The 12,823-nt window shown below is 52.7% G+C and overlaps 7 protein-coding genes across 7 annotated transcripts; 2 read left to right on the top strand and 5 right to left on the bottom strand.

Moving 5' to 3' along the window:
* Nucleotides 1-1,040: 1,040 nt before the first annotated feature.
* Nucleotides 1,041-2,274, bottom strand: LDX57_008817 (J domain-containing protein; the record flags this gene model as incomplete). Its single annotated transcript, XM_046090541.1, has 3 exons — nt 1,041-1,547; nt 1,617-2,147; nt 2,230-2,274. The coding sequence occupies 3 exons, from the start codon at nt 2,272-2,274 to the stop codon at nt 1,041-1,043; spliced, it is 1,083 nt and encodes a 360-aa protein (XP_045946516.1).
* Nucleotides 2,275-2,577: 303 nt separating this feature from the next.
* LDX57_008816 (DNA-directed RNA polymerase I subunit RPA43) lies at nt 2,578-3,924 on the top strand (the record flags this gene model as incomplete). Its single annotated transcript, XM_046090540.1, has 1 exon — nt 2,578-3,924. The coding sequence occupies one exon, from the start codon at nt 2,578-2,580 to the stop codon at nt 3,922-3,924; it is 1,347 nt and encodes a 448-aa protein (XP_045946515.1).
* A 1,212-nt stretch (nt 3,925-5,136) lies between these two features.
* nfr1 (putative AIF-like mitochondrial oxidoreductase (Nfrl)) lies at nt 5,137-7,099 on the bottom strand (the record flags this gene model as incomplete). The annotated part of the gene is made up of 3 exons (XM_046090539.1): nt 5,137-6,406; nt 6,492-6,687; nt 6,871-7,099. 3 exons carry the CDS (start codon nt 7,097-7,099, stop codon nt 5,137-5,139), a joined length of 1,695 nt encoding a protein of 564 aa, XP_045946514.1.
* A 694-nt stretch (nt 7,100-7,793) lies between these two features.
* On the bottom strand, nt 7,794-8,243 carry LDX57_008814 (uncharacterized protein; the record flags this gene model as incomplete). Its single annotated transcript, XM_046090538.1, has 1 exon — nt 7,794-8,243. One exon carries the CDS (start codon nt 8,241-8,243, stop codon nt 7,794-7,796), a length of 450 nt encoding a protein of 149 aa, XP_045946513.1.
* A 271-nt stretch (nt 8,244-8,514) lies between these two features.
* LDX57_008813 (uncharacterized protein) lies at nt 8,515-8,700 on the top strand (the record flags this gene model as incomplete). The annotated part of the gene is made up of 1 exon (XM_046090537.1): nt 8,515-8,700. One exon carries the CDS (start codon nt 8,515-8,517, stop codon nt 8,698-8,700), a length of 186 nt encoding a protein of 61 aa, XP_045946512.1.
* Nucleotides 8,701-9,003: 303 nt separating this feature from the next.
* On the bottom strand, nt 9,004-10,821 carry LDX57_008812 (uncharacterized protein; the record flags this gene model as incomplete). Its single annotated transcript, XM_046090536.1, has 1 exon — nt 9,004-10,821. The coding sequence occupies one exon, from the start codon at nt 10,819-10,821 to the stop codon at nt 9,004-9,006; it is 1,818 nt and encodes a 605-aa protein (XP_045946511.1).
* A 586-nt stretch (nt 10,822-11,407) lies between these two features.
* On the bottom strand, nt 11,408-11,773 carry LDX57_008811 (uncharacterized protein; the record flags this gene model as incomplete). The annotated part of the gene is made up of 1 exon (XM_046090535.1): nt 11,408-11,773. The coding sequence occupies one exon, from the start codon at nt 11,771-11,773 to the stop codon at nt 11,408-11,410; it is 366 nt and encodes a 121-aa protein (XP_045946510.1).
* Nucleotides 11,774-12,823: the final 1,050 nt, after the last annotated feature.

Genomic DNA, 12,823 nt, shown 5'->3' with positions numbered 1-12,823 from the left:
CCGATCTGACCCGTTCAGACCTCGATCTCACGAAATGGGCGTAAAGCGCGCTGCTGTATGTAAATCAACTCTCACAGCCGCCGAAAAGGCGATAACGTTCCAATATCCGAGGAATAGATAGGCACTGGACTTGTGCACAAGTCTCCTCAGTTTAGTAAAGATCTCACTCTTTTTAAGAAGGATAAACGCATTTTACTATTTTGGCCCATACAAATATTGTTATTGTCTGGCTGAACCACACCCAGAAAGCCAGACAAAATCTATGGTTTTTATACTTTTGGTCACATGACACTCCCGCTTGCAGGCACCTGACTTTGGCCGTCAGCGCCGACCGTCATCTCGAGACTCGCCCTCACCAAAACATAGGAAAGGCCGCCAGCCGGAACTGAATCGGGTCCTGGACCCGCAATAAAGCCGATAATCGAATTCTGGAAGAAGAGCTAGATAGCTGGTAGATATGTTCGCCCTTTGCGTAGATTTCGTACATTCTGCCCTCTTTTTGGCGGGGGGAATTGCGTTTGTTTGTTGGATTGCATACAAATTCTGTTATTGTCTGACTGAACCACACCCGAGATGTCATGTGAAATCTGTGGTTTTTTAGAGTTTTGGTCACATGATTTTGTAACATTACTGTACTGTTACTACCACTGGTACGAGATGTCGGATGGCCTCTAGTTAGGGCTGTCTCCTTATTACCTTTTCCTATGCGTGCATTTCATATTCTGAATAGATTAGAAAGCGGGGATGCTTATAGTTAGGGAGTTTCTCTCGATGGAACTTAGGCGAGCAGTGAACTTGGGGATTGTGTGGCTTCCTGACGGCTATAAAGAAGTATATCTTGGGTGTCCCGTTTCCATCAGGATATCGCACGAAGTATACAATTATCTCAATCATCTACAACCAAGCGCTCATAGTCTGATCCTCTTACTCCGGAAAAGTTACCATATAAACTGTTCTATTGGCCATTTTCATATATCCAAATATCTACACTAGCTATCCAACCATCCTATCTTCAAACAAACAGCAATCCAATCCATAAACTACTCACCCTTCTTCTCCCTCATCTTCCGCTCAACAACCTCCCCAACAGCCGCCTGAACCCCAGGACTAGCCCTGACACTACTCAACACCAACCCCTCTTTCATGCCCTTCCGCAGCGTCGCCACACCCTCGCGATCGCCACGGAACGGCGCAAACCCCAACTGCAAGAGCCGCGTGGCTTCGCCGTCCGTCGTGCGCGACAGTTGCAGGAGTTGCGCGAGCCGCTGCATCGTCTGCGGGTGGAGACGATCACTGGGACCGGAGGGTTTCTGGCTCACTTCCGGAGGCGTGACCTGCGAGATGAAGATGTGTAGCGTGACCGAGGCGCGTTGCGCGAGGGTTAGGATCTGGAACGGGAGCAGGTAGAAGCTGGGGTTCTCGGCGGAGATGCCGAGGAGATCGCGCAGACCAGGCGGGATGTAAGTCGATGGGATGAAGAAGGCCCCCGGTTGGGTGATCAGAGTCAGCTCGAGAGTGAGCAGGGCCGCGAAGGTAAAGAAGCGCCACTGGAACCGACATCCCATTAATAACAAGAACACACAAATCAGGGCACATGTATCGAAAGAGGAACTTACATAACGACCCCAACTAGCCCACCAGGTGAAATTCAAAAAGATTATCGTGACGAACCCGCCGACATACGGCAACAAAGACCGCTGCAACCCCGTCATCAGAAAGTCCTGCATCGTTTTGTTGCGATCGCCCCAGCCCAGAATATCAGGACCGAACCGGTCATACGCAAACCGCTTGGCAGGATCCAAGAGCGTATCCTGAGCCAACTTCAAGTACACGAAGTAGTTATCGGCGGGGAGGCCCTCGCCTTGGGTGATCTTGTCCGGGTGATGCTGTGCGGCGAGTCGGCGGAACCGCGACTTGATTGTACGGTCGTCGGCGAGGGGAGACACGCCTAGGGCTTTGTAGAAGTCGCCGGCGACTTGGATGCGGTGGAACGCCTCATAGAGAGTGTAGAGGAGGTAGCCGGTCACGACTAGGACGAAGATGCGACGGCGATGGCGCGCGTAGCGCGGGGAGGGGGGTTGAGGGCGAGGATCTCCCGCGCGAATGGTAAGTCCGTAGTATACGCTTTGGACTAGGGAGGTGACATACTGTATGGCCATGAAAGTCAGTCAATCCATACAAGATATCATGTTATCCGGAGAAGCTCCGCACGGAGAGTCAGCTACTCACGTTGGGAAGCACCGCCCATCCAACAAAGGAAAGAATAGACGACATGATTGAAACTAAGAGTTCGAGTCCATCGAAATCCCCCAGCCAGACTTCCACTAACTGAAAACGAATGTATAGCGATAGCGCGATGTTAGTGTTCTTTCAGGGTTATAAAGTCGCGATTTGGTCTCTCGCGAGTGCTGATCCCCCTCCACCGCCCGGTTCACCGCCTTCCCCGTCTTCTCCACCCGGCGGACAGTAAAAAAAAAGAAGAAAAGAAAAAAAAAAGATCTCGACATCGGAAAATCCATCGAATCTCTAACAACCTCGGAGGAAAGGCGCATTGATCTGCGCCACACATCACACACAATGGCAGTCGACGAAATGGAAATCGATTCGAACCCGACGTCTCACTCCGTCCAGGAGCCCGAGAAGGAACGCAAGCGCAAACACAAGAACAAGGACGCTTCTTCATCGTCACCGTCGAAGAAGAAGCGCAAGCATGACGCCAACAATTTGATCGCGGACGAATCCAGCACGCGCGAAAAGAAGAGCAAGAAATCCTCGAAAGACAGCAGCAGCAAGAGCAAGAAGTCTTCTAAGTCCAAGTCCGCCGCTGCGTCTACTCTCGATTCGCCCTACACCCTGACCACCGCGACGCTCTATCTGCCTCTCTCTCCCATCTCGATCTCCCCGACTCATGCGCTGGCGTCTCTTATGGCGGAGCATCTCTCTCCGCTGATCCTCACCTACTATGCTCCCCTGAAGGGCGTCGTCCTGGCCTACTCCAACCCCACGATCTCCAGCACCGACCCCGCCGAGTCCTCCAGATCCGCGTCCGATCCGAATCCGGAGCCTCTGACCCTCGCGAAGACGGCTGGCGAGTACGGCGTCCTGTACGTCTACCTGACCGCTACCTTTCTGGTGTTCCGGCCCCAGCGCGGCCAGATCCTCGAAGGCTGGGTCAACGTGCAGTCCGAGGGATTCCTGGGCGCCGTGGCCCTGAACCTGTTCTCCGTGGGTATCGAGCGCAAGAGACTGCCATCCGATTGGAAGTGGATTGCACCCGGTGAATATGAAGAAGGGCAAGACGATAAAGCCAACGGCGACGACTCCATCAAGACTGAGTCCCAGAACAACGACAATGACGACAACAACTCTTCCTCCTCCGAACCCTCGACCACCTTCGATCCCGAGAAGGAACACTTCAAGCCCATCACGCTGGCCTCCGACACCAACCCCCTCCTGGACACGGACGCGACGGCCGCTGAGTCCGACGAGTCCGCCGCCGCGCAGGGCTACTTCCAGTCCGTCTCCGGACATCGGGTGCGCGGCACCGTGCGTTTCCGTGTCGTTGACGTCGACGTGATTCCTGGCGCGGAGCGCGATCGTGGCTTCATGAGCATCGAGGGCACGATGTTGACTCCTGAAGAGGAGGCCCAGGTTGTCGAGGACGAGCGCAATGGCGTCGTGTCCTCGTTTCCAGGCACCCCGCGGAGGTCGGCGAGTTTGCCGATTCGGACGGATCCGAAGACCACTACCGCCATGTCTGGTGCGATTCCGGAGTCCTCTTCGACGGCAGCAGAGGTAGAGGTCGAGGTTGAGGCTGAAGAGCCCGAACAAGCATCCCCGGTCAAGAAGAGCAGCAGCAAGGAGAACAAGGAGAAGAAGTCGAAATCGTCCAAATCGAAGAAGAAGGAAAAAGAGAAGAAATGACCTAGAAGATAGGGTTTCCTTCTTATGTTTTCTAACTGTTCCTAGACGCTTACTCTTTTGGTTCCACTTTCCATGTTATATATTCCGATTGTCTATCTGTCCAACTCTGTCCAACTCTGTCTGTCTCTATTATGTATGGCGTTACGAGGAGAATAAAAATCTTCATTGCATATAATTTCTTCTGCTTTGGTTTTTTTCTTATGCATTATGTATCATTGGCCAAACTAACTACCAGGAATACAAATTTCATACCATTAACTCTGCTTGATATGCGTATTCACTTGCTATACCTTCACTATCTATACCTTCACCATCTTCAACAAATTCACCCTGAAAACATTCAATGCGTTCTCAATCTGCAACCCAGTCGTATACACCATCTGTAGCGAATGTTTCAGAGCTCAGGTTTGGCAACTATCATGTTCCACCAGGATACAATCCGGATACAGTTCTCGATGTCGAGATGCTTACTCTGCTTGATCCGATTCATGGATAGCTACATGTCGACCACTACCTGCCCTTCTGTATGAAGATCCAACAAAATGAGATCGACTATACACCATGGGACCCCGAGACCGATTATCTGATCTCAATTCGAGCTCACATTGACAAAACAGCTCGTTTTTTCGTGATCGAATAGATAGAAAACGCATTGGACTCTGGATCTTGAACCCACTGTTTTATCCAGAGATGGCTACGCAGGTCTAGTAGGACTCTTTCAAACTTTGACATCGTATGTACAAGCGGTCGAGCCAGAGACACTAGGTTGCACTAGATGCCCCAGGGATATACGCGATCTTTGGTCCCCTTTCGAGTCGCCATTATGGTGGCTAGTTGGCTTGGCTTCGAGAGGAGCTTGAGGTGTTTTAGTTGAATGGATATGTGGGTAAGTTTATCTGGTTGTCGAGACTGATCAGCCTGTCTACACTAGTAGCAGAAGGAGGCAGAGGAGGAGGCAGAGGAGGAGGACCTGCTTGTTCACCGAAAAGACCCAATATCATTCTCCCTGTATAGATAGAAATCTTGCATGAAATTTCCATACATCCAATGGAAATAGTAAAGACATTACAATTCCCGTGATTACACTATTCCAGAAACACATCTAATATAGGTCAAATCATTGTCATAAACTGATCCTACCTACTTACTTACTTACTACCAGGATATACAAATTTTCCCACTACTACTTCTTCGATATGGTTATATAGGTAATTATACCTTCACCGTCTTCGGTACACCAACTGTAAGAACGTCCAATCCACCCTCAATCTGCGACTTCGTCGGCATATTCCCCCGACGCATCAGCTCCGCGCTCTGCGCCATGACAGGGTCCATGCCCATCGTGGCCACGGCCACCACTGTTTCCCCCTTGGTGTAGTACGCGGCGAATTTGCCGTTATCCGGCTCGCCCTGCAGCACCAGCCCGTCCCAGCCGTTGGGCGTGTTACCGCAATACCGCAGCTGGGCGCCTAGCGCGGACCAGAAGATCGGGATGAAGGTTTTGGGTTTGAGGGATTGCAGCGAGGAGGATGAGGCTTGACTGTGCACGATGGCGCGCGCCACGCCGCGTCCCGCGTTCTGGGCCACGTTCCAGTGCTCGATGCGAGTGTATGTGCCAGTCTTGGGGTCCGTGCCGGGTCCGTGGTACGGGTATGTGGCGATGTCGCCGATGGCGAAGACGTCGTTGTTCAGGCCCGGGACGACGAAGTGCTCGTCTGTCTTGATGGAGCCGTCTTTCTCGAGCTGCACGGATGCGTTGTTCTGGAGGAAATCGGTCGCCGGGCGCACGCCGACACCGAGCACGACCAGGTCGGCGGGCAGCACGGAGCCGTCGTTCAGATGGACGGCGCCGACTTTACCGGCGTCAGTCTTGGAGGGCGTGGCTTTGGCGACGCCGGCTTCAAGCTTGAACTTCACGCCGGCTTTCTCGAGGTTGTTCTGGAAGATGCGGCCGACCTTTTCGCCCATGACGCGTTCCATGGGGGCCTTTTCCTGGCCGACGATGGTGACCTCGTTCTCCTTGGCGAGGGCGTTGCCGACTTCCATCCCGATAAACGAGCTGCCGATGACTACGATCTTCTTGTTCTTCTCCTCGCCGACGGCTGCCAGGATGGACTGCACGTGCGTCACGTCCCGCAGCTGGAAGATGTTACCGAGATCCTTGAACCCGTCTAGGGGCAGACCGCGCGGGACACCTCCCGTGGCCAGAACCAGCTTGGTATAGGGATAGCTGGTGCCGGACTTGGTGGCCACGGTCTTCTTGGTAAAGTCGACGCCGGTCACCTCGTCGGAGACCATGTCGATGGAAGCTTCCTGGTACCATTCCCGCGGACGCCACTGGATCTTCTCCGCGTCGGGGATCAGAGCCTTGGACAGCTTGGTCCGATCGATGATGAGGTTCGGTTCGCGGGAGATGACCGTGATGGCGCCTTTGTATTTCATCTCTCGGAGGGCCTGGACGGTACCTAGGGTTCCGGAGCCACTAGACGTTCCATCGTTAGCTGATATCCAAGACAGTCCAGGAAAATCAAACCCTAATATGAGATGGTTTAGATAATAAGACTTACCCTCCAACGACAACAACCTTCTCAGCCTCAGCCGACGAAACACTGCATTTCACAGCAGGATCTCTCTGCCCGGACTTAATCACCGATTCCTCGCCCTTGACATAAACCGCGCCGTTCTTCTCCACGACTTCGAATTTATTCAACGCGTTCGGAGCGGGGGCGTCTTCGACATCACCGGTGCCGACATTAAAGCAAGCTATTCAGACAGAAATATTAGTCAGACCATATACACATATCTAAACAAAACCACCCCAGCCCAAAGATCTCTATACCCTACCACCCCCTCCCTCCAAACCACGAAAGAAAGCCACTCTTCTCAACCCCAAAACAAACAAAACCAACCCCAAAGCCAAAAGAAAGAAAAAGAGAAAGAACATACCACCATGCCAAGGACAAGTAATCCTCCCATCCGGCGCAACGACGCCGAGCTTCAACGGCGCCCCATAATGCGTACATTTATGGCTGAGGGCATGAACCTGCCCGTTATGTTTGACGAGGAGGATCTTCGCGTCATCGATGCCCTCGACCTCGGACTCGAGTTTATCGAGTTCCTTCAGGTCTGAGAGGGAGGTTATGGATTTGAGTTTGTATTCCTGCGTCTGGCTCATGGTGGTGGAGAATGATCTTTTACGAGGGGATGAGAGGGAGGAGAAGTTCCTATAAGATGGTCCTGGTATTGAGGATGGTGTTAAGAAGGAAGGGGAGGAGGATAAGGAAGAGAGCGGTCTAGCAATAGAAGATAACGAAGAAGAGGGGAAAGAGGGGGAATGAAGACAACAAGAACACGAGCAGCCACTAGCAGAACGACAGCCACATCGACAACTGCGGCGGGGATGCGTATGCGTGCAGGATGAAGCAGAGCGCCAGACCAATCGGCTAGAACACGACCAGGTAGTAACTGGCGGTGGGAAGCTCTGACGAGAAGTAGTACGAAGGAGGGGGAGGTACATTGAGGAGGGGAGGGGAGGGGAGGGCCAGCGTTAATTAAACTAGAAAATTTTAAGAGGGCAGACTGGCAGGATGACCGAATATATCGGGGACATGGCGTGGTCTTTGCATGACATCGTAGTGAAGCAATTGAGTTGGCAGAGAGGAAAGGAAAGGGAGGAATGTTCAGAGAAAAAACAATGACGTCGTTGGGAGGTGGACACCGCAGCCAATCACGGGACAGGTTTTGTCACCCACGTCAGACCTTCAGAACACTTGGATGAAGTATTGAGTAATCAATCCTCTTCAGATTATTATTCCCCTATTTACACATACATGCTCAGTAGTTTCATCCATTCCCATTCCCATTCCACATCATCCCCTGGAATTCCCCCATCGTCGCCTCGGTGCTGGCGGACTGATACTGGCATCCTGCAACCGGTGCATGCGTGCCCCCGCCGACGACTGTCGCGTCTGTCGCCTCGTCTTCGGTATGTTCTTTTGCACCCATCCTGGCCCTCGAGGCAGTCGATTAGATCGAGCAAAGTCCTCGTCGCTGCCCCCCGGTGACACGAGGGGACTGGACTGCGTCAAATCGATCATCATGATATCGGACTTTTGGGAATCCGGCGGTAGACCGTCCTCGCCTGGCATAGAATCCTCGACTAGAGTCTCCGGCACGGCACTGATGAGTGACTCGGGCTGGGATGGTTGCCGCTCGGCAGGGGCCGGGGGTTGGCACGAGACCGGGGAGGAGGGAAATTCAGCTGCCGATAGATAGTCCATCGTAGTATCGCCGTCCTTGGCACCGAGGCTAGTCTTCATCTTTTTGGAATTGCGTCGCTGTTCTTCGTACGCTCGGTCGATTTCGTAGAAGGGATTGGGAACGACCGAGGATCGAGATAACGACAGTGCGCGTTCTTCATCTCGTTCTTGTACTTGTTCTTCTTCTTGCTGCGGTTCTTGTTCTGATTTGTCTTCGCCATTGAGCTCAGCCTCTTTCTGTTTCGGCCCAGACTTCTGCTCAGGCTTCTTCTCTGTTTTCTGGCTTGGAGTTGGGGACTTGATGCCAGCCTTATTGTCAAATAGCGATGCGATGAGGCGATTGAAGGACACCGGACTCTCGGGACTGCTGATCGGCTCGAGGTCTAGATCTGACCCGGTCACCGGCGGCGCCGCTCCGTTCTTCAACCGATTCGGCGGGACGCTGAAAGTAGGCGTGGATGGCCGTGAAAGACGACTGCCCGAATTCGGATCCTCGTCACCAGCGCCGCCTTCATGATCTGCTTCTGCTTGGAGACTGCCCGATGCCTGTGATGCCAAGGCCGATTCTTCCTCGCAGGACTGGAATCCGTGAAACTCCGGCGATTTTACGCCGGAGCTGGAATCCTCGCCAGAGGCCCCTACGGCGTCGACTGCGTCCCTCGTTAGTGCGTCGGGCTCTTCTTGAGTTGACTGCCGGTCTTTCGGAGGTGCCTTCTCGTCTGCTTTCGCATCCGGCGTTGGTCTCCGTTCAGGCGGCTCTGCCGGAGAGCTTTGGTCGGTGAGCGCATGCACGCCAGAAGAACACAGTGAAAAGGAAAAGTTAATGTACTGACAAGCTGGCTTTCTCGGCTTCTCCGGGGCCGCCTGCAATATTTCCCGCTCGGAGAAGCTTGGCATCAATGAGATCTGAAAGTGGCACTTCGCGATACCCATCGTCCTCCGCTTCGTCGTCATCAAAACCGGGCATTTCAAATCCGCTGTACTCTGGCTCGTCCTCGTCATCTTCCGTCTCCTTGAGCTGCCTTCGATCACGCTTGGCCAGCCGAAGTTTGAGAACCTGGTCTTCGAACACGTCGTGGATCTTGGCTACTCGATATTCTGACACCGTGGGCTGCCAGTTGGTCGCTTTGGACATGTCCAGCTGCCTGAAGGCAATGACTGAGCCTTTCTTCAAGTCGTCTTCTACCAGATCCCCGAGCGATGCCGGATCATCGGGAACTTGAGGAAGGTCGCCCTCTGTCTCGTCTGATGGCTGCATGTCCTCGTGTCCATTCTGCTCAATGCCTTCCATCTCGTGGCTCGGCTGCTCCGTGTCATCGTAGTTGAGCTGTGGATCTTCTTCATCTTGATAATAATAGTCATCATTGCCATAATACTCTTCCTCTTCGTATTCCCCGTCGTACACCTGAATGCGCTGCTTTCTCTTCCGTTTTTTGCCCCATCCCTTGCGCTGCCTAATGATAGCGTCGGCTTCGGCATCCCATCGCTGCTCAAAAGGAAAAGGAGGCGCAGTCAACTCGATATCTTCAAAGAAGCACTCGGTGGCCCGAATGACTAACTTGTCTTGCCAGTTCTCGTCCGAGTCACTTTCGCTCTCGGCCGGTGCTTCTTCAGTGACCGACTTCCGGGGATATCCATTGGTACTCTTGACTTTGCCGGCCAGCTTCTTGCGCGTGGCTTCTTCGTCCTCTTTGGTTCGAGGCGTCCGTACACCAAGGGAACCGAAGAGCAGTCGCCGAGAGCTGGCAATGTCTAGCGTGCGGCGTTTTGACTCGGCACTGGCCTCATTGGCGGTTTCCGCAGCAGGGATGGCGTTTTCTTTTTCGGACTCGGGCACTTGATTGTTTACTTGGTTGCTGTTCTCTTTGTCACTCGATGGCACATTCTCCTTCTCGGTGACGTCGATTCCTCCAGATTCAAGATCACGAAGCAGCTTCTGCCGCTTCGCTTCGAACTCTGCCTGCTCATTCTCGTTCGTACCGGGTGTGGTTGTGGGAAATTGATACGACCCTCCATGCTTCTCCTCCAGGTCTCGAAGAGCAGCAAAGTCTGCTTCGGCCGGTAAAGCACCCAGTTCTTTGAGTTTGGCTAACCGTCGTCGCATCTTGTTGCGCTGGTTGCTCTTTTTGGTTCGTTGGGAGCCCAGACCAGGGGGGTTCATCGTCGAAGAGGCTATACCAGAAACCTCTTCTGACTCGGAATCTGACGCCGAATCGTCAGAATCAGAGCTGGACGAGTCAGAGTCGGAATCGGAATCGGAGTCTGAGTCTGAGGAGTCTGACGAAGACGAGACCTTTGCATCCTCATCAGAGCTGCTATCGCTGGATTCATCGGAAGATGAGGTGCTGCTGCTACTGCTGCTGCTGCTATCCTTTTGAACTGCAACGGAATTTTCTTCTGGCTCTGGCTCTGGTGCTTTGATGACTGGAGGTTGCTGAGCAGAGGGCGGTGGTGGCGGCGCCTGTCCCTCGAATCTGACCGCCTTAGAGTCTCGTCGCGAAGCATCGGCGTCTGCAACCTTCTTGCTGGCATTATGCAAGATCGATTGTCTTGGTAGCATGTACAGGCTTGACTTCTTGCGCAATGGATAGCCACCGCCATCAGCTTTGTCGTCTCCTGTCTTCTGAACACCAGGCATCTCAGAGGTCTCTTGATCCTCTTTGAGGTCCTTCAATTCCTCGGTCAAATCCCCGGCATCAAAGTCAGATATATCGGCATCACTCTCCGACGCTTGGTCATCTTCGTCCTGGTCCACATTATATCGAATGACCGTGCCATCACCGGTTTCTTCATGGACTTGATGGAAATCTTCGTAATCGTCCTGATAAGCATCTTCATACTCATCATCATCATCGTCAGGTTTGTCGTCGGATCCACTACCATCCCGTAGGGCCGACAGCTCTTTCAACGACCGGACTCGCCCAGGCGCCCACTCCGTGTCCTCCTCCTCGTAGCCAGCCGGTCCATTGCCCCAGCTCGCCACGCTCGTGCGCCTCTTCTTTCTCGGCGGTATCGTGATAGCGGGTCTCGACGAGGTAGGTCTTTTCAGGAAAGGCTTTCCGAACGGCACGCCATCGATCAAATGCCTTCCATCGGTGGATATTTGGTGTCGACCGGAAAGGCGTCGGGCGCGCAGGTCAGAGAGTTGCAGAGCTCGTATTCTAGACAGACACAAAGTTAGGAAGAGGAACGCCAATGGGCAGGGACCCAAGCGTAAACAGTACTCACAAGACTTCGTCCCCATCTCTGAGGAGACCTTCAACTTCCATGAAATGCAGACATTCTGAGCCCGCCACCTCAACCACGTAGTCTTCTAGGCCCCATTGCCCACTACATTCACTGTCGAACAATGCCGGCTCGGTCTCCAGAGGGATCACGCCGTTGACATCCTCCAGGAGCTGCGCAATGGTATAGCCGCCGTTCGCATACAGCGCATTAGGGGTGCGCGTCGACGTGATGGCAGACGAGGCGGCAGGGATGACGGCCGAGGTACCGGGCGCATTCTGACCGAACAGCGAGGGCGGCGCGGTCGTCCAAAGAATGCGCGTCACCGGCAGTCCGTGACGCTGGATGACGAGGTGGAGACGCATGATGGAATGTTGGGTGACTGTGCGCTCTCCTCCGATTCTTCAATGGAAGATTGCTATCAGAGCATCAGTGATTAATGTTCGAGGGTAAAAGTGTATTAGATTCGCCGTGTTTGCGACTCGCGAAAATTGAGCTCCAAAGTCGATCGGTCGCGTTCAGAGCAAGCAAGCTGTGAGTGGGCCACGCGGGAAGAAACTGACAGCGGAGGGCAGATGCAGGTCGAGAGGTGCAACGAGAAGATCAGGGGGAGAATATTAGATTAATCATAGAAATACATGGTACTAGGAAGGGAATTGAACAGCGCGATGCGTTTAGCAAGAAAAAGCAACACAAGCAGACGGGACAAGAGACGGTGAAGGTGAAGACTGGAAAGGAAAGACTCGAAAGTGATGCAAACACCTCCGGCTCGAGCTAAGCCTGTTCGGGAATCCCCGCCTCAGGCACTCACGGAAGTGTAAACAGGATGGATTTCTTTTCCTGTTCTCCTTACTTTGGACCCGTCGTTCTGCCTTTTAGACTCTTTCCTGGCTATACAAAGTCTATGCAATTGACTGGGGGGCCTTTATCTGCATGTGATTGCGGCAATGTGATGTATGCTCATGCATGTAGGCATATTACTTTTGTTGCGTTTCTTGGACAATGTAAACAAAACTATACTCTGACGTCGCTATCTGCTTGTGAATATTTATTTTGGGTAAACCGTCGTGCCAATTATGAAAATCTGTCAAAGATGATGTTCACTACCTAGATAATCGTGATATAAAATCGAGATTTTCCAACAATCCACAGCTCAGACAAAAGCAGAAGCAAGACATGGTATCAATATGCGACAAATGGCAATGACGAACATTTTAAGAAAAGAAAAGGCGTTCAATCAAGATAAAGACCGCTTATATGCGAGTGGTTGGTGTCCAACTAGACGCGATCCATGTTCCATGGTATATAGTGGTTTGGTACCGCTGAGGAAAGTCGTATATAATCCGTGTTGGTAGTTAGAAGGTTCCGATATTCCTCGAAATGGATAAATTACGGATGCCACTCAGTTCGACCCC

Source organism: Aspergillus melleus, assembly GCF_016097325.1.
Source record: "Aspergillus melleus strain CBS 546.65 chromosome Unknown contig5, whole genome shotgun sequence".
Taxonomy (NCBI): Eukaryota; Fungi; Ascomycota; class Eurotiomycetes; order Eurotiales; family Aspergillaceae; genus Aspergillus; species Aspergillus melleus.
The sequence above is the reverse complement of the archived record's forward strand: the minus strand, read 5'-3'. Positions and strand labels throughout refer to the sequence as shown.